The 20,973-nt window shown below is 42.6% G+C and overlaps 2 protein-coding genes across 5 annotated transcripts in view; one reads left to right on the top strand and one right to left on the bottom strand.

Annotated features, from left to right (window-relative positions):
* LOC108387222 (zinc finger protein 525-like) overlaps positions 1-16,906 on the top strand; it is an 85,479-nt gene extending 68,573 nt beyond the window's left edge. The window contains exon 5 of one of the 4 annotated variants that reach the window (XR_012126840.1): positions 16,221-16,906. The gene's annotated coding sequence lies outside the window, so the exon portion shown is untranslated. Of the gene's footprint in view, positions 1-31; positions 171-11,595; positions 12,124-16,220 lie in introns of those variants that run through there. The other 3 variants (XR_012126839.1, XR_012126838.1, XR_012126834.1) reach the window with 3 other exon arrangements.
* Positions 146-18,891, bottom strand: LOC108387201 (uncharacterized). The gene is made up of 4 exons (XM_073226435.1): positions 18,539-18,891; positions 18,139-18,221; positions 13,573-13,699; positions 146-4,038 (listed from the first exon to the last, which is right to left on the bottom strand). Exons 2-4 carry the CDS (start codon positions 18,151-18,153, stop codon positions 2,471-2,473), a joined length of 1,710 nt encoding a protein of 569 aa, XP_073082536.1. The 5' UTR covers positions 18,154-18,221; positions 18,539-18,891; the 3' UTR covers positions 146-2,470.
* Positions 18,892-20,973: the final 2,082 nt, after the last annotated feature.

The following is a 20,973-nucleotide window of genomic DNA, read 5'->3' on the forward strand; positions in this document are numbered from 1 at the left end:
TAGGAGTTATAAACTAAAATCTAATGTTTAGGTTGAATTCAAGAAAGTATTCTGATCTACTGACTCATGCCTGCAAGACCTCGGAGATCCGGGGACCTGTACCCACGGCAACAATGCAAGAGACAATAATAATCTGGCAAGGAAAAGAATTTGAGATAATTTTAATGTAAAGTAAGCGTATTTTTAACAAAAATCCAGTTAGCAATAGGTCTCCTGCCTCCACAATATATGAGATTTCAGTTCACCATTTTGTGTCATCCCAGTTCTTTCACTGAACTGAAAATATAAAGGGCCCTCTTTTCTTAATTCTTTAAACAACTAGTTTGTACCTGTCATTGTTCTATTAGCATTTTTTGTTACATTTCAAAACCACCCCTATGTATGCTCCAAATTTCTTTGCTGACTGCAGAAATGAAATGTAAATAAAATATAGTTGATTTAAAAGCTGTGTGTGTGTGTGGGGAAGTGGCAGGGAAAAATTTGTATAATATAAAGATGAATTTTAACATAGTTGAAAAAGGAACATGAACCATAAAGCTTACTACATAACTCCATCATCTCAGACTGGGATTTGTACAGCCTCTGAATTGCTATCCTAGTAAAATTACCAAATCATAATTTGTCTGATAAGCATTTCTACACATTTTCATGAAACTACCATAAAAATATCAATTTATCTAGACAGTATTTCACACTTTCAACAGCCACATTGTATAAAGGATTCTGTATGCGGTATTAAAGGACACGGAACAGTTACCAGCATGAGAAAAACCGATCTTCCTCAACCAAGGAGGGAGAAACTTCAACAAACATTCAGTGCTCGATCAGTCTGACTTCATTCTTTGCTCTTTGACTGGTAACAGCTTCTCGGTCTCCCCTCTTCCCATTCTACCTCACATCCTGGTGACCTGATGAGAAAGCCAGAGGGCTCCTTCCTTAGGCACTGGTGGAAAGTGTCAATCACAGCTCTGGTACCCTTCAGGCTCTGCCCCTTAACCACTGTAGAAACCCCATACCAGCAAATCCGGAGAGGAGGGCCTTCACGACCAGTTGCATCACAGTTCTACATCCATTATATACCACTCAGGCATCACTGCGATTCATACCATATTGTATCATAAATCCAGCACTCCTGGTCTTTGAGAAAATGCACCTAATGAACCTCACCTAGTAAACCCTTCCTAGACACCTTCATAGTGACGTATGACAGGACTGTCATCAAGGCGTAACAGATTTCAACCCTCAGGTTGAAAATCATCAGTAGGAACATAGCCTTTTCAAAAGCCTCAAATAAATATTAAGATGAAGGTTACAAGTCCTTTCCACGGGTATCCTTGTAACTTTGACAGCTATTAGGACTTTTTTGATTTCTGATTACTATGCAGAATTTAACTTGAATAATCTGAAAAGAATTTAAGAGACTTAGTTTTCTCTAGTATGAATTATCTGCATGTGGCCTGTTGTAATGATTAAACAACTTTTCACATTATTACATTTTTAAGATTTCTCTACAACATAAAATTCTTTGATGAATCCTGAAGTCAGACCTTTGTCTCACAGCCTTCACACACTCAGTGCATGTGTTTTCTCTCCAATGGAATTCTCTCATGACTCCAAAGGTATAAACATCTGATGAAAGCTTAGCACATTTGTTACACTTACAAGGTTTCTCTCCGGCAGGAATTCTAATATCACATAATGCTTTGACCTATGGCTAAAAGCCTTGCCAAACCAATTACATTTACATTGTTTCTTTCAAAGATCTATGTTCTGATGGGTAGTTCTGTGTGACCCTGGGTACAGGCTTTACCAAATACATGACCTTTATACAGGTTCTGTTGAGTATGGACTCTGATGTTGAGTAAGGCTAGAATACATATTAATGGTTTTGCCACATACATTTGCGAGGTTTCTCTGTACTGTGAATTCTCTGATGACCCCTAATGCTTGATCTTTGGATAAAAACATTCACATATATTAGGTTTACAATGTTTTTTTTTTCAGTATGCATTTTCTGACATCTAGTAAGGTCTGCAAATTGGGTAAAGGGCTTGCCACACTCATTACATTTGTAAGGCTTCCCCAGTATGGGCTCTTTTATGTTGGATGAGTCTTGAACACACAATGAAGGCTCTGCCACACTCATTACACTTCTAAGGCTTCTCTCCAGTACGAATGATCTGATGTATGACAAGGATGGAGGACTCGTTAAAGGCTTTGTCACATTCTTTACATTTGTAAGGCCTTTCTCCACTCTGGAGGCTCTTACATGGAACAAGGCTTGACTGTTCCATAAAGGCTCTGCCACACTCGTTACATGTGTAAGGCTTCTCTCCCGTATGAACTCTCTGATGAACTACAAGATACGAATGTTGACTATGGACCTTGCCACATATATTGTTTATATGACTTCTCTCCAGTATGGATTCTCTGGTGTGTAGTGAGGTATGACATGCGGTTGAAGGATTTGTCACTCATTACATGTGTAAGGTCTCAGCCCAGAATGAACTCTCTGATGAGAAGTGAGATTCCCCTTTCCTCTAAAAGCCTTTCCACACTCATTACATTTGTAAGATTTCTCTTTAGTATGGATTTTCTTATGTTTAATCAAGTTTGAATGCACAGAAAAGGCTCTGCCACACTCGTTACATTTGTAAGGCTTCTCTCCTGTATGAACTCTCTGATGAACTACAAGATTTGCACGTTGAGTAAAGCCCTTGCCACATACGTAACATTTATACGGCTTATCTCCAGTATGGATTCTCCGGTGTGTGGTGAGGTGTGACATGAGGTTAAAAGCTCTGCCACACTCGTTACATTTGTAAGGCTTCTCTCCCGTATGAACTCTCTGATGAACTACAAGATTTGCACGTTGAGTACAGCCCTTGCCACATACATAACATTTATACGGCTTCTCTCCAGTATGGATTCTCCGGTGTGTAGTGAGGTGTGACATGAGGTTAAAAGCTCTGCCACACTCGTTACATTTGTAAGGCTTCTCTCCCGTATGAACTCTCTGATGAACTACAAGATTTGCACGTTGAGTAAACCCCTTGTCACATACATTACATTTATATGGCTTCTCTCCAGTATGGATTATCTGGTGTCTAGTGAGGTGTGACATGCGGTTAAAAGCTCTGCCACACTCATTACATCTGTGAGCCTTCTCATGTTCTATATGAATTATCTGACGATTCACAAGATAAGAATTCTGGCTATAGCCCTTGCCATATATTTTACATTTATATGGCTTCTCTCTGGTATGGATTCTCTGATGTCTGGTAAGGTCTGAAAATTGGGTAAAGGATTTGTCACACTCACTACAAGGTCTCTGCCCAGAGTAAATTCTCTGATGACTAGTGTGGTTTGAGCTTTCTCTAAAAGCCTTCCCACAATCTTTATATTTGTGAGGCTTTTCACTGAAACATGTTTTCTGATGTTGTGTACGTAATGAAGAATGCATAAAGTTTTCCCCAGATTTATTATAAATGTTGATGTTGACATTACGAGGAATTCTCTGAAGTGGTAAAGCAGGACTATTGGTGACCAACTTCTTAACTTTGTTACAATCATAAATTTTCTCTTCAGCTTGAAACTTGTGGAGTTCAGCCCTGTGTAACTGAAACCTTAATCCAATCCCATTTTCAGAACATTTCATATACCTGTTTCCTCCATAGGTTATGTCACTTTTTAGTTTCAACAAATACATTATATACGACGCCTCATGTTTATCATATTGATCAGCACTTTTTCTTACAGAAACACTCTGCCTTAGAGGAACATTATTCCAAGATTTGTTATGCTGTTGGTCTCTTCTGCCAAAGAGACTGCTGTTTGGGGTGACTGTCATTCCTTCGTAACCTGTTTCGTCGTCTCCACACTGACTCTCAAGCTCATGCATGTTTTGCCAGACTTCCCTGAAATCAAAATCCTTGATGTCATTGCTTTTGTGTCGTTGCAACATCAAAGTCTGGCATGATTCCCCTTTGCTGGCATCCTCTTTTGATAAGTCCTTGAGCACACATCTAGCAGAGTTCTCTAAAAGATACAAAGAACCACAGCTATGCAATTAGCAACAGTTGTAAACAAACTGTTTTATATTGAAAACATAGTATTAGAGCAAAAGTAACACTAATAGTTGTGAAACTTCTCAACCATAGTATGCAAATACTTAGGAATTTAAATATTTAGGAAGTCAAAGGGAATATATTATTCCTCAATAAGGAAAGGGTGATTACATGGAGATGGATATTATTTTCAGGACAGCCTAGTTCTAACACCCTGTGACCATATCCCTCAGTATTTATGTAGGCCCTGAAACAAGGGGTACCTTTCTGCAAAGTACACACCAATTGGCAGTAGACATATTTGAAGAAAAGCAGCATTCTATCAATGAATATTTACTGTATAATTATTATATTCAAATATAGCAGAACACTGTATACTACAATGGTAAATAACCTCAAACAGACTGACCTAATAAGACAAATAAATGGCAGTTCACAACTACAAAATAAAAACAGCACTGACAAAATAATTTAACAGAATACTGTTGTAAGAATACCAAAATAATATTCTGAATTCCTATAATAAAAAATACCTATACTCCCTCATGCTGAATAGGCATTTTGCAACATTAACCACTGGCAAATGACAGTCATAATATATCAGATATTGAAAAACCATTATCTGTAAATTGTAATAAAAAGGAATCAAATATTTTAGAAACTCATGATAAATGCAAAAGGTAAATAAGTAAACACAATTATACAATCATTATTGGCAGCATTCTAAAGGCTTCTTCCTTCAGAACAAAGGAAAAGATCTCTGCTCCATGAGCCCAAAATGAGATTTGGGAAGCATGTTAAGAACTGCTGACTTTTGAAATATCTGCTTCAGGCAAATAGAGAGTACTTTAAAGACTGATAACTGGGGAAGACAATCAGAAATCAGAATTATGATTTCATGCCCGCAGTAAAGTAACCACAATAAATAGAGCAATTTCCTAACTTTACAACAGTCTTTAATTATGTGATTCTGCAGTTACAACGTACATGTACCGCAGAGTGTGTGCTTTGGAAATGTATTAAGTAATGTCAGGGCGGAGCCAAGATGGCGGCGTGAGTAGAGCAGTGGAAATCTCCTCCCAAAAACACATAGAGCTATGAAAATATAACAAAGAAAAATCTTCCTAAAATAGAGACCACAGCACACAGGACAACATCCAGACCACATCCACACCTGCAAGAACCCAGCGCCTTGCGAAGGGGGTAAGATACAAGCCCCGGCCTGGCGGGACCCGAGCGCCCCTCCACCCGGCTCCAGGCGGGTGGAAAGAAACCGGAGCGGTTTTTTTTTTTTTGGCGAGTGCTTTTTGGAAGCCTTAAAGGGACAGACAGGGACCCCGTTGCTAGGGAGGCAGGGTGGCGGGACCGGTGAGCAGGTGCCTGAAGACAAAGAATATCGCGCGTTTTTCCCGGCGGGACCAGTGGGCGGATGCTTTTTGGAAGCCTTGAAGGGACAGGGACCCTGGAGCTAGGGAGGCAGGGCAGCAGTTCCAGTGAGCGGATGCCTGGGATCGGCGCATGAGGACAAAAAAAAAATTGTGTGTTTCTTCCTTTTTTTTTTTTTTTCTGTTCCCTCTCTCATTGTTGCTGTTGTTGTTTTGGTTTGGAGAGTGCTTTTTGGAAGTCTTAAAGGGGCAGGACAGGTCACTTAGACCAGAGGCAGGGAATTGGGGATCTGTGGGCACTCTAACCCACTGGGCAGCAGGGAGAACAGAGGCCCTTACGGAGATAAATAGCCTCCCGGCTGCTCCCCCTCCAACGGGGCTCCACCATTTTGGAGGAACAGCCCCAGCCAGGCCAAGCCCACAGCAACAGCGGAGATAAACCCCAAAGCAACTGGGCAGGAAGCAGAAGCCCTGTCTGCACAGCTGCCCAGCACAAGCCACTAGAGGTCGCTGTTCTCCCAGGAAAAGGCCACAAACCAACAAGAAGGGAAGCTCTCCCAGCCGTCACTCGTACCAGCTCTGCAAACTATCTATCACCATGAAAAGGCAAAACTACAGGCAGACAAAGATCACAGAGACAACACCTGAGAAGGAGACAGACCTAACTAGTCCTCCTGAAAAAGAATTGAAAATAAAAATCATGAACATGCTGACGGAGATGCAGAGAAAAATGCAAGAGCAATGGGATGAGATGCAGAGAAAAATGCAAGAGCAGTGGGATGAGATGCAGAGAAAAATGCAAGAGCAGTGGGATGAAGTCCGGAGGGAGATCACAGATGTCAGGAAGGAGATCACAGAAGTGAAACAATCCCTGGAAGGATTTATAAGCAGAATGGATAAGATGCAAGAGGCCATTGAAGGAATAGAAGCCAGAGAACAGGAACGTATAGAAGCTGACATAGAGAGAGATAAAAGGATCTCCAGGAATGAAACAATACTAAGAGAACTATGTGACCAAGCCAAAAGAAATAATATTCGTATTATAGGGGTACCAGAAGAAGAAGAAAGAGGAAAAGGGATAGAAAGTGTCTTTGAAAAAATAATTGCTGAAAACTTCCCCAAACTGGGGGAGGAAATAATCGAACAGACCATGGAATTACACAGAACCCCCAACAGAAAGGATCCAAGGAAGACAACACCAAGACACATAGTAATTAAAATGGCAAGGATAAAGGACAAGGAAAGAGTTTTAAAGGCAGCTAGAGAGAAAAAGGTCACCTATAAAGGAAAACCCATCAGGCTAACATCAGACTTCTCGACAGAAACCCTACAGGCCAGAAGAGAATGGCATGATATACTTAATGCAATGAAACAGAAGGGCCTTAAACCAAGGATACTGTATCCAGCACGACTATCATTTAAATATGATGGCGGGATTAAACAATTCCCAGACAAGCAAAAGCTGAGGGAATTTGCTTCCCACAAACCACCTCTACAGGGCATCCTACAGGGACTGCTCTAGATGGGAGCACCCCTAAAAAGAGCACAGAACAAAACACACAACATATGAAGAATGGAGGAGGAGAAATAAAAAGGGAGAGAAGAAAAGAATCTCCAGACAGTGTATATAACAGCTCAATAAGCGAGCCAAGTTAGGCAGTAAGATACTAAAGAAGCTAACCTTGAACCTTTGGTAACCACGAATCTAAAGCCTGCAATGGCAATAAGTACATATCTCTCAATAGTCACCCTAAATGTAAATGGACTTAATGCACCAATCAAAAGACACAGAGTAATAGAATGGATAAAAAAGCAAGACCCATCTATATGCTGCTTACAAGAAACTCACCTTAAACCCAAAGATAAGCATAGACTAAAAGTCAAGGGATGGAAAAACATATTTCAGGCAAACAACAGTGAGAAGAAAGCAGGGGTTGCAGTACTAATATCAGACAAAATAGACTTCAAAACAAAGAAAGTAACAAGAGATAAAGAAGGATACTACATAATGATAAAGGGCTCAGTCCAACAAGAGGATATAACCATTCTAAATATATATGCACCCAATACAGGAGCACCAGCATATGTGAAGCAAATACTAACAGAACTAAAGAGGGAAATAGACTGCAATGCATTCATTGTAGGAGACTTCAACACACCACTCACTCCAAAGGATAGATCCACCGGGCAGAAAATAAGTAAAGACACACAGGCACTGAACAACACACTAGGACAGATGGACCTAATAGACATCTATAGAACTCTACATCCAAAAGCAACAGGATATACATTCTTCTCAAGTGCACATGGAACATTCTCCAGAATAGACCACATACTATCTCACAAAAAGAGCCTCAGTAAATTCCAAAATATTGAAATTCTACCAACCAATTTTTCAGACCACAAGGGTATGAAAGTAGAAATAAATTCTACAAAGAAAACAAAAAGGCTCACAAACACATGGAGGCTTAACAACATGCTACTAAATAATCAATGGATCAATGAACAAATCAAAATAGAGATCAAGGAATATATAGAAACAAATGACAACAACAACACTAAGCCCCAACTTCTGTGGGACGCAGCGAAAGCAGTCTTAAGAGGAAAGTATATAGCGATCCAGGCACACTTGGAGAAGGAAGAACAATCCCAAATGAATAGTCTAACATCACAATTATCAAAACTGGAAAAAGAAGAACAAATGAGGCCTAAAGTCAGCAGAAGGAGGGACATAATAAAGATTAGAGAAGAAAGAAACACAATTGAGAAGAATAAAACAATAGCAAAAATCAACGAAACCAAGAGCTGGTTCTTCGAGAAAATAAACAAAATAGATAAGCCTCTAGCCCAACTTATTAAGAGAAAAAGAGAACACAAATCAACATAATCAGAAATGAGAATGGAAAAATCACGACAGACTCCACAGAAATACAAAGAATTATTAAAGACTACTATGAAAACCTATATGCCAACAAGCTGGAAAACCTAGAAGAAATGGACAACTTCCTAGAAAAATACAACCTCCCAAGACTGACCAAGGAAGAAACACAAAAGTTAAACAAACCAATTACAAGCAAAGAAATTGAAACAGTAATCAAAAAACTACCCAAGAACAAAACCCCGGGGCTGGACGGATTTACCTTGGAATTTTATCAGACACACAGAGAAGACATAATACCCATTCTCCTTAAAGTGTTCCAAAAAATAGAAAAAGAGGGAACACTCCAAAACTCATTCTATGAAGCCAACATCACCCTAATACCAAAACCAGGCAAAGACCCCACCAAAAAAGAAAATTACAGACCAATATCCCTGATGAATGTAGATGCAAAAATACTCAATAAAATATTAGCAAACAGAATTCAACAGTGTATCAAAAGGATCATACACCATGACCAAGTGGGATTCATCCCAGGGATGCAAGGATGGTACAACATTCGAAAATCCATCAACATCATCCACCACATCAACAAAAAGAAAGACAAAAACCACATGATCATCTCCATAGATGCTGAAAAAGCATTTGACAAAATTCAACATCCATTCATGATAAAAACTCTCAGCAAAATGGGAATAGAGGGCAAGTACCTCAAAATAATATAGGCCATATATGATAAACCCACAGCCAGCATTATACTGAACAGCAAGAAGCTGAAAGCATTTCCTCTGAGATCGGGAACCAGACAGGGATGCCCACTCTCCCCACTGTTATTTAACATAGTACTGGAGGTCCTAGCCATGGCAATAAGACAAAACAAAGAAATACAAGGAATCCAGATTGGTAAAGAAGAAGTTAAACTGTCACTATTTGCAGATGATATGATACTGTACATAAAAAACCCTAAAGACTCCACTCCAAAACTACTAGAACTGATATCCGAATACAGCAAAGTTGCAGGATACAAAATTAACACACAGAAATCTGTAGCTTTCCTATACACTAACAATGAACCAATAGAAAGAGAAATCAGGGAAACAATTCCATTCACCATTGCATCAAAAAGAATAAAATACCTAGGAATAAACCTAACCAAAGAAGTGAAAGACTTATACTCTGAAAACTACAAGTCACTCTTAAGAGAAATTAAAGGGGACACTAATAAATGGAAACTCATCCCATGCTCATGGCTAGGAAGAATTAATATCGTCAAAATGGCCATCCTGCCCAAAGCAATATACAGATTTGATGCATTCCCTCTCAAATTACCAGCAACATTCTTCAATGAATTGGAACAAATAATTCAAAAATTCATATGGAAACACCAAAGACCCCGAATAGCCAAAGCAATCCTGAAAAAGAAGAATAAAGTAGGGGGTATCTCACTCCCCAACTTCAAGCTCTACTACAAAGCCATAGTAATCAAGACAATTTGGTACTGGCACAAGAACAGAGCCACAGACCAGTGGAACAGACTAGAGACTCCAAACATTAAGCCAAACATATATGGTCAATTAATATACGATAAAGGAGCCAAGGACATACAATGGCAAAATGACAGTCTCTTCAACAGATGGTGTTGGCAAAACTGGACAGCTACATGTAGGAGAATGAAACTGGACCATTGTCTAACCCCATATACAAAGGTAAACTCAAAATGGATCAAAGACCTGAATGTAAGTCATGAAACCATTAAACTCTTGGAAAAAAACATTGGCAAAAACCTCTTAGACATAAACATGAGTGACCTCTTCTTGCCCGGGCAAGGAAAACAACAGCAAAAATGAGCAAGTGGGACTACATTAAGCTGAAAAGCTTCTGTACAGCGAAAGACACCATCAATAGAACAAAAAGGAACCCTACAGTATGGGAGAATATATTTGAAAATGACAGATCCGATAAAGGCTTGACGTCCAGAATATATAAAAAGCTCACACGCCTCAACAAACAAAAAACAAATAACCCAATTAAAAAATGGGCAGAGGAACTGAACAGACAGTTCTCTAAAAAAGAAATACAGATGGCCAACAGACACATGAAAAGATGCTCCACATCGCTAATTATCAGAGAAATGCAAATTAAAACTACAATGAGGTATCACCTCACACCAGTAAGGATAGCTGCCATCCAAAAGATAAACAATAACAAATGTTGGCGAGGCTGTGGAGAAAGGTGAACAAACCCTCCTACACTGCTGGTGGGAATGTAAATTAGTTCAACCATTGTGGAAAGCAGTATGGAGGTTCATCAAAATGCTCAAAACAGACCTACCATTTGACCCAGGAATTCCACTCCTAGGAATTTACCCTAAGAACGCAGCAATCAAGTTTGAGAAAGACAGATGCACCCCTGTGTTTATTGCAGCACTATTTACAATAGCCAAGAATTGGAAGCAACCTAAATGTCCATCGGTAGATGAATGGATAAAGAAGATGTGGCACATATACACAATGGAATGCTACTCAGCCATAAGAAGTGAAAAAATCCAACCATTTGCAGCAACATGGATGGAGCTGGAGAGTATTATGCTCAGTGAAATAAGCCAAGCGGAGAAAGAGAAATACCAAATGATTTCACTCATCTGAGTATAGGAACAAAGGAAAAACTGAAGGAACAAAACAGCAGCGGAATTACAGAACCCAAAAATGGACTAACAGGTACCAAAGGGGAAGGAACTGGGGAGGATGGGTGGGCAGGGAGGGATAAGGGGGGGGGGAGAAGAAGGGGGGTATTAAGATTAGCATGCATGGGGGGGAGGGAGAAAGGGGAAGGTGGGCTGCACAACACAGAGAGGACAAGTAGTGACTCTACAACATTTTTCTAAGCTGATGGACAGTAACCGTAATGTGGTTGTTAGGGGGGACCTGATATAGGGGAGAGCATAGTAAACATAGTATTCTTCATGTAAGTGTAGATTAAAAATTAAAAAAAAAAAAAGAAAGAAAGAAAGAAAGAAAAGGGGCATTACTCCTTGATAGGATAAAACTATTGGTAAATCAAAGATCAACGCATGCTTTAAATATCCTTAATGTTGATCATTTAAAGGGTGTCAGATGATCAGCTATGGAGGTACTCTTTTCTGATAATATTCCTTTCTCTTAAAAAAAAAAAAGCAGTTACTGTGTGCTGACCTCCAATGAGTTCTGCACAGTGGTATAGAGGGCATGTCAAAGTGTGGGCAAAGGGTCTGTTTGTTTCTATGCAGAAGATCAAGGCCTAGCTTGGATACCCAGAAAATGAACTAAGATACGATATGAGGAGGAGCTTCCGGCATCAGCACTCTCTGGAGGACTTGTGCCGGGGGATGATCATCAAAAAGCCTCCACAGGGATCCGGACGATGCTGCGGTTGTGGCTGCATCCAGCCCACCGTCTCCTGGACTTGCCATAGGAATGAGGAGGGAGATGTCTAGGCTGGCATGTGCATACAGTGAGACAACGAATTTGACCGGATCTGTACCGTTGGAACTCAACCAGGAGTTGGGAGGGGTGCAAGTTGTAGCACTCCAAAATCTCATGACTATAGACTATCTACGGTTAAAAGAACATATGGGATGTGAACAGATCCCAGAAATGGGCTGCTTTAATTGTCTGATTTCTCTCAGACTGTTCAAGAACAGTTGGACAATATCCACCATATCATAGACAAATTTTCACAAATGCCTAGGGTGCCTAACTGGGTTTCTTGGCTTCACTGGAGATGGATGGTAATTATAGATTTGCTTTGTTTATGTCACCGTATTCCTATTATGTTAATATGTGTGTGCAAATTAGTTAGTAGTTTAAAACCTACACATACTTAAGGTACTCTACAAGAAGATATGTCAAAGAAATAATCAATCCTCCCATGTTTCCTTCCATATGCTACATCTGTAGCTTTTCTTCTTTCTTCCTAATTACAACCCTTAAATAGAATTCGTGCCTCATATCGAATTTACTGAGTATCATAATTCCTCCAGGTGGTAAAGATACCTTGAGACAAGTGCTGGGCATAGAAGCCACAGGGTATAAATCTGCAAAGAAGTAAAAAGCTAACCTTTTCAAACAATATGGCTTCTCTCTCACTTACCAACTTTAGATTTCCCTGTATGGCCCCGGAAGATGACTGGTTAGCCAGAGACAGGTAAGATTCCTCAAGGGAGGAACAACCTAAGACAGGCACAGTCGCAGGGGGGCCATCAGGTGAGAATTTGGGGATCAACAGAGGTGAGGCTCAGAACCTCACCCCCCCTGCTTTGAGAGAAATCTTCTGCATCCGTGGATGTTTTGCTGCCCTTGTCTAGCCTGGATTAATACTTAGTTCATAGGCACACACCTGATCATCTGATCATCTACATTTGCCCTCTTACAGCACTAAACTATGTTTTCTACCTTTATCTTGCATCTACCTACCACTTCAGCATTTTATTAAAAATAAAAATAATAATAATAATAAAGGGAGAAATGTGGGATCAACATATAAATCAAGTACAAAAATCAAACGAATATTCATATTTGACCTGATTGTTTATAGGTCATAATGCGTGATCAAAACCAAAAGTTTCTGTGATGAATGCCCTTGTACTGTTCACCATGTAAGAATTTATTCACTATGTAAGAATTCGTTCACCATGTAAGAACTTGTTCGTTATGCTTCAGAAGATTGGAGACTGATGAGAATTAGACTTGAGATGGATTAATGATTGTACATTGAGCATTGACCCCCCTATACTGAATTTTATTGTTGTTAACAACCATTTGATCAATAAATATGAGAGATGCCCTCTCAAAAAAAAAAAAAAAAATACCTTGCCAGTTTGTCCACAGACTGCCTTCTTGGATGTTTAAGGAGTATTTTACAGAGATATAGATATCTAGCTCTCTTCTGAGAACTACTAAGTTTTGAGCACAGGGGTAAAACCAGGTAAAATCAGTTATTTTAAATTTTGTTACAAGGTTTTAAGATGCCTCAGACAGTGGAGGCACCACTAATCTAGCGTGGAGAGGGCAGATCATCTCAAGACAGAGAAGAAGAGAGCCGAGGTTAGGGAGTGCGCCCCGTCTGCACCCACATGGCTTCCATCCCTCCCCGAAAGACAAGGACCTGAACCTCAGTCAGGAAAGCAGGGGTCCCGAGAGATTATCAGGGGAAAATGCACAGAGGCACAGGGCGGACCCCAGTTCAAAGGAGACGCCATCCTCACCCAGGGACACCAGGTTCCTGTAGTTCTCCTGCATCACGTCCCGGTACAAGGCCCGCTGGGCAGGCGCCAGGCATTCCCACTCCTCCTGGGAGAACCTGACGGCCACGTCCCCAAAGGTCAGCAGCCCCTAAAACAGAAACACTTTTCGTGAAGGGGCTGTGGGGAGTGTTCTTATCTTCACACAAAAAGACAGGAGAGGAATAAGGAGTGTTTCAACAGATTACTTTAAGATAATTTTGGGCAAGTCATATATCCTTAATTTTGTCTTATGCTTTTCACCCAGAGGACAAAATCATTGTGCACTGCACAATTTTGTGAAGAAAATGCATTAATAAATAAATTCATCACAAGGTGGTCTATACAGAAGTGCTAGATAATATGTTCCATATGCTGATATTTAATTTCTCTTACAAGTTAGTACATGAGTCATGCCTTTAGGGATTACAAAGTTGACAGTGCCCTTAAAAGAAAATTTAGAATCTTAAAACTGTGAGAATGATTATAATGGCAGACAAAAAGGTTTCGATCATTTACCATGTGCTACGCGTTATTCTAAATATGTATTATTTTGTTGAATATCATTAGAGATACATCGGTTACCACCTTAGAGAGGAGATAACTTGTCACAGACTCTAAGAAGCTTGCCTTGGGCCAAACAGCTAAGAAATGGCAGAGCGAGCCAACCCCTCAACCAGGCGGTCAGAGTTTAGAATCACAACTGAAGACCACACAGCTAAGTAACAGACAGGATCAGAAGCACTTTGACTGTGGGTTTCCTAAGTCAGAAAACCTGAAACAACTTCCGGGGTAACAAGAAACTGCATGAAAGGTCATTATACAGTACACATCATATACATGCCTGCACGCAATTCCTGACTGTCCTCGCTACTATCAATTCACCAGTGCAACAGTGTAGGGAAAAAACCCAAGGCCATGGAAAACATATAAGAACAATTTGCCAGGATAGAAATATAAATTTGTTATGTATGAAATGACGATGTATCTTTTATACACACCATAGGTTTCTGCTTGCATCCACACACATCCACACACACTTTCAATAAAAAGTCACCTCTGACTAAATGGAACATTTTGTAACCATGCAATAGGTATGGTATTCCAAAACAAGATAAAAAAATCACAGGGCATGCATTAAAATTCTAGGTTCCTATGCTGTGTAATAAAGAATCTGGCAGGCCTTGGTCCTCAGCTGCTGGAAGTTAACCTCTGAACTCCGAGAATTTCTTTAGTGATTGGAGTGTCTATTACTCATGATGGGTTCTGATGATTTATGCTAATAAGGTGACTTACGGTGGGCCCCTAGCACATGATAATGGGGTGACTCAGGCTGCGGGTTTGGCCATTTCAGAAAGACCAACCATGTGATGAGAGGGTGGGGTCTTTGAGTCAGGTGGTATCAGCCTGGTATCAGGGAGGAGAGACTGCTGGAGATTCAGTCATGTGGCCAATGGGTCAATCAATCATGCCTGTAGTAAGACCCCAATAAAAACTCCGGATTTCACCGTCTGAGTGAGCTTCGCCTGGCAACATGATATTTCTTGTCACACAACAATGTGCCAGGAGAGTTATGTGTCTCTTAGGATGATGGAAGCTTCCTATTTGGAATCCTCTCGGACCTCAAGCTGTTTCTCTCCCCTTGGCTGGTTTAGATTTGCATCCTTTAGCCATAATAAAGCTGTAATCCTAGGTATAAGTACTTCCTGAGTGTTGTGAGTCTTTCTAGCAAATTATTGAATCAGAGGGTAGTGGAAACCCCTGATTTTGTAGCCAATTGGTAGTAAATGAGAGTGGCTGGGGGACTCCAGAACTTGTGGCTGGTGTCCAAAGTGAACGCATTCCTGTGGAGGACTTGCTTTAACCTCTGGAGTGTGGCCCTGTTAGGGGGGCATTGTTTATCTTCCTCGGTTCTTATCTCCACCACAACAAAGAATAGAAGGGCAGAGACACAGTACTGAAGCAAAGTAAAAAGTTTTATTAAAAGTTACTTTCTTAAAGAGAGAAGAAGTATGGGCAACCTCAGGGAGGAGAGGTGCCCTGAAAGGTTTAAGATGTATTTAAGGCAAAAAGGTGCACACTTAGAGAAAAGTAAGTGTGCACTATCTCGGAGGAGAGGTGCTGGAAGGTCTAAGTTTTATTTAAGGTTACCGGCAACCTGAGAGAGGTGTGCCATGAAAGGTTGGGGGTTCCCCCTTATGGGTAAAATTGTAACATTTCCAGGGTATCTAGCCTGGCTTTAGTGCATTTGCATATCCTCTGGAGTGAAGTTCATCTCCATGGCAATGGGTAATTGCCTGGGTAACTGAGGGCATGTCTGAACCTAAGGGTTTAAAGGGAGGGGCTTGCTTGCTTGCTTGCTTCTACCAGAGCAGAGGAGAGAGATGGCCCTGAACTACACTTTGTAAGCAATAAACAGGTTTTAAACTTTATTTTTCCCTTTGACTGATTCGGTTTTTAGAGGTATTTTGCCCCGGGATTTCCTCTCCCGGGACTTACATCTGGCGTAGTCAGCAGGGTTCGTCTGAACCCGAAATCTGTCGTAATGGGTGGAACCTTTGGGAGGGGCACCCCTAGAATTGATGGGGAGAAGTGGCACTCACGCTGAGGAACATGTGTCTACACTCATGTAGTCATGGAGGCACCACCACCGCTGCTGGCCACACCGACCCCGCCCGTGACCCGAGCCTGAGGCTGCTGCTTCTGCCACTGCTGCTGCTCCTGCTGCCGGGCGGAGCCTGGTCACTGCTACGGAAAGGGGCAGAGGTCCGGGTCACCTTGATAGAGGAGCAACTGGCTGCTGTGTACCAGGCCTTGCTGGCTATGGAGCCCACTGCCAGAAAAGCTCCCACCAAGGTAATAACCACCTAACTGATTAACTTACTAACTGTGAGTCTTTTCTGGTTCTCTATAGTTTTACCTGGTTAACTCTTTGAGTCCCTTCTAGTGGGTTTTACTGGTCTTACTCTCTTTCCACCCCACTCATATTTATTTTCCTGCCTAACATCCCAACTATGGGGAACTACTAACTATAAAAGAATATAAGCTATATAAAGAACTAAACTACAGGATATAAAACTTCCCAAAATAGATCAAAGAAAAACCACAAAATATGAAAATAATCCCTTTTGCATTTCCACAAAATAATGACATTTACTCAGATTCACAAGTAGCAGGGAAATGGAAAGAGTTGCCATTTTTCTCAGATTTCCAAAGTAAAAAAGGTGTACAGTGCTCCAAGTTTTGCTTAAATCTTGAGAAAACTCACATGTTGGCTGGAAGGATGTCTGTAACTCTGGAGAAGCGTATCTTCCACAAATCTATCAATACATGAAAGGCATCGTCCTTGACCCAGCAATCAAGCTTCAATTTGCCCAGCCCAGAACCCTCAGGCATCTGCAGAGAGGTCAGCCAGCTTAGAGGCAGTCATGCGGCATTTGTCACCACAGCAAAAAAGGGCAGAGGACCCACATGTCTTCATCCAGAGAAGGTGTGAACAAGGAGCTAAAAGAACAAGCTATATCTATGTTTACTGTACTGTGTTTAGCATGAGAAGAACTCTGAGATCCATGTGCAGAATAAACGATCACAGTATAACATTCGCTGAAAAATTTTAACTAAAATCACTTAACAGTCAGTAATTGCATTTTTAAGATGTACTCTTAATCTTGCTCAGAGCTGACAAGAGTGATTCCGAACAAAGACAGTGAGTGATGATGAGACGGAGGACAGCATAGGAAAGGAGATGTTTAACTTCTTCGCCTCTAACCTGCATCGTTTGTGGAGTTTCACCTCAACACAAAGACGTATGTTGTATGTTAGGCGATGTTCAAGACAGATGAAAACATCATATTTAGTAACAACTGGAGCCAGAATTTGGCTCCAGTCACTGTGATCACGAGGGTGAAGTTCTGTGCTTCAACGCTATGGCTGAATTATAAACATTTTTACCTACAACAATGCTGCACAAAAGTCTCCATGGATGGATATGCTGTGAATGATTTTTAAAGAACCTCTTACTGTTAAAAGCAAATTATGCAATAAAACATCTTCACCACTGATACCTGTTTTCAGAGTGTTCCATTCTAATCCAAATAACCAACATTTTAGAGTCCGAAACACAGATTCACTTGTTAGCTTCGAATGCCTTGCAAAAAGCCAGGGAGAAGAGATTCCCCCTTATCAGTCTTATTTTCCAGCTGTTTCTGCACATCAATGGTGCACAGAAATGTGCGGTTGTTTTTAATGCTGTCTACAAGCTGATGGTGCCTTCCTGCACAACCCCTCTGCCAAGCTCACTCACACCACAGGGCCCACTTCCAGCCTGCTCCGTGCCAGAGCAGGGCACCCCCCCTCTTGACAATCCCCCAGAAGAATCTCTTCACAGTTACATGTCACTGGATCAAAGTGAGAAGGAATGAATCCAAGTGGAGATGACCTGGAGTGGGGGAAGGCCAGGCGTGTGTCGGAGCAACAAGAGTCTGACATCATCAAACCCAAATAACAGCATTTCAGGGAAGAAACAGTAGACAACCCGGAAGATGACTTTACCTGGAAACGAGTCATTTCTGATTCCTTTCTTTCCTCTTCCTCTGGGCTTCTGCCCAGGTAAGGTGAGTCCTGAGAAGCGAATCCTGTGTTGAAAAGAGGCCGTTTAATGGTGAGAATCAACACAAGCCCTTCCTGTGCCGCCACCCCACACGGAGGGAAGACCTCAACCCGTGGAAAAGTCGGGCCTCCGCTGCCCACTGCCACGGGAGGGATCGGGAACGGGAGACGAACAAGCGAGGGGCCTTCCCCTTCCCCCCTTTCTTCAGCACTCGCCGCTCGCCCGGAGACCCCACAGGCTCTGCCGCCGCCGTAGGTCTCGGGGTGGGGGGGGGCCTGACCCTCCCCTTCAGGCCACAGCCCCGGCCCCGATCAAACCCCACACAAAACCGAGCGCCCTCACCTCTTCCCGGGTCAGGGACCAGGAGCCGGGGCCGTTTAGTATTTTAGGCGGAGGTCTGTGCAGGGTCGCAGGCAGAACTGCCGGCGGAGGGTCCGGACCTCAGAGCGACTTGTAACCGGAAGCGGACACGGACCCCGGGATCCGGCAGAGGGGCTACCGGCTCGGAACCTCTCACGGCGACGCGGGGACTCTCCGTGGGCAGGAAGGTGGGCACAGCAGTTTCGGCGGCTGGAGAAGCACCCGAATCCCAGGAGCAGAGGACAGGCGTCTGCGGCGCCGTGAAGCGCGGGTCAGAAACAGGAAATCCAAGACTATCACCCGCACGCGTCCTTCCCTCAGCTCGATTCACTTCCGGGTCTGCAGGAAACTGCACGTGCGCAGGCGGGGGGAGTTCAGGGAGGCGGGGCTTGGGCGGGGCTTGGCCAGCCAGAGGCGAGCTGTGGAGGGTTGGGACTGGGCGGGAAGCGTTCGGGGGGGCGGAGCCGGTGTGGGGGCGTGGCTTGGTCTTGTCTGGCTCCGCCCCTGGCTGTACATCGTGGGGTCCCGCTGTTTTTCTCTGCTCTTTGATTCTTTCAAATCTCTTTGGTTTCCTGTGGAGCGGAGCTGCTTCTGAGACAGGGGCCGTGGGTTTAGACAGAGTAGAGGGAGGGCCTCCGGAAAAAGCAAGGCAAGATAATTGTCAGAGCAGTGTTAACAACATGCAGAGAAACCCCCTACCACAACTCCCTGTTAAACATGAAGCTCTAGAGTCACTCTTCAGTGAGATCAGTTAATATTCCCCAGATAAAGGGAAGTACCTCAGCACAGCCCATGTTTTTATTATGTTACTCACTTGTAATCACGTGTAAGATTCACTTTAGCATGCTAAAAGGCCCAGGCCTACATGCTGTTTTTCCTCCTTCAGACCTAATCAAGTAATTTGCAACCTGGGCAATTGATAACATCAAGCATAGTAAAAGCAAGAAAGATTTCATCCTAGATTGCCTTTTAAAACCCAGGAAGTTAAGAAGTATGGATCTTAACAAACTCTTTGGCAAACAGACAATAACTCAGCCCACCTTGAGGACAGGGCTGGCAGTCTTGATCGATATGCTCCCTAACCAAGAAGCTGCTATTCTGGGAAGGAATCTGCTGTAAATTTCTTATGTTAATTTTGCAGAATTATCTGGAAGACAGATGAGAATGTCCACTTAACAGGTCCACACCCCTAGCCCTTTATCACATTCCTGAAAATCCTCAACTGCCTATAAAACCCCTAGACAGTGCACAACCACGGACTCTCTTGTCCCCTCCTGGTGTGAACCAGGAGCTCTGTCCTCTCACTTTATCTCTAAATAAAAGCTTCTTCCTTGCTCTCCTACCTTGAGTTTGCAAAGTTCATTCTTCAACTCCGTGAACAAGAATCCCGGCATCACTTCCTACCTATTCCAAGTTAATGTTTCTAACAATTTTAGATTAAAGAGTAGAAGCGTGAGTACCACTTTTATTGGAGCTGAGGTGTTTTCTTCTGACGTTAAAAATGGCCAAACTCAAAAGTGCTTTGTGCGAGTGCATGGAGATGCACATCTTGTAACTGATGGCAACAGGGGCGGTGATCGCCCAGGGGATCCGCTGGCAGGCGCCTCGGGGACGGTTCCCTCCGTGGGCCTGCTTACATCGGGGCAGCTGGCTTCCCCAGAGCGAGTGATGCCCGGAAGAGAGCAAGACCAAGATGGAATCCACGGTGTCCTATGACCTAACCTCAGAATGACTTGTCACCTGCCATATTCTGTTGGTCACACCGACTATTGCAGGTAATTTCCACTGCCCCTGCTGCTGCTCAGGCAACCAACTGTCCTGCTGTTCCTGGAAATGAACAGTTCCCAAGAAGCAGGACTTTTTGCGCTAAAGTTGGGGAAGTCCTGGGCAAACTGGGAAAGCTGATCACGTTAGCTGCTGTGCCGCTCACCTTCCCAGCCCCGCTCCTCCTTCTAGCCCTTTCCTGTTTCTCCAGCCCTTCTTATTTCTCTCCCCTCCACTCCCCACCATTGCTTTCTTGCCCATTCTTGCCTCCTCTCCTCTTCTCTCTCACCTTCTCCAGTTTCCCACCTCCACATGTTGTTTTCTGTCCACTCCCTTTCCTCCTCTCCTTGTCCTATTTCTTCACTTCCATGTGAGGAGAGAAGATGGAAAAACATTCCTGAACTAACCTGGTGGGAACTGTGGCCAAGAAGGAAGGGGGGGGGTGTTACCCTAGAGTGTGAAGCTTGTCAGGCACCATTGCAGGAAATGAAAGCTGAAGATGAGAAACCAAGCCCTCAAGAGCTTTTCTATCAGACACACCAGGTAAGGGTAGACAACCCCTCTCCCCTCAGGCCATCCTAGTGTCTCCAACCCTGGTGGTTGGTGTCTCCCTGGACTGTTCACAGACATTAGCTGCCGGTGTGTATGGGGCG

The sequence above is a fragment of the Manis javanica genome, chromosome 17 (assembly GCF_040802235.1).
Source record: "Manis javanica isolate MJ-LG chromosome 17, MJ_LKY, whole genome shotgun sequence".
NCBI lineage: Eukaryota > Metazoa > Chordata > Mammalia > Pholidota > Manidae > Manis > Manis javanica.

Excerpts from the sequence above, each read along its gene's own strand:
- LOC108387201 (XM_073226435.1), bottom strand. Across the intron at positions 4,039-13,572 it reads CAGGAACCTGGTGTCCCTGG|AGAACTCTGCTAGATGTGTG; the intron begins GTGAGGATGGCG and ends TGTATCTTTTAG.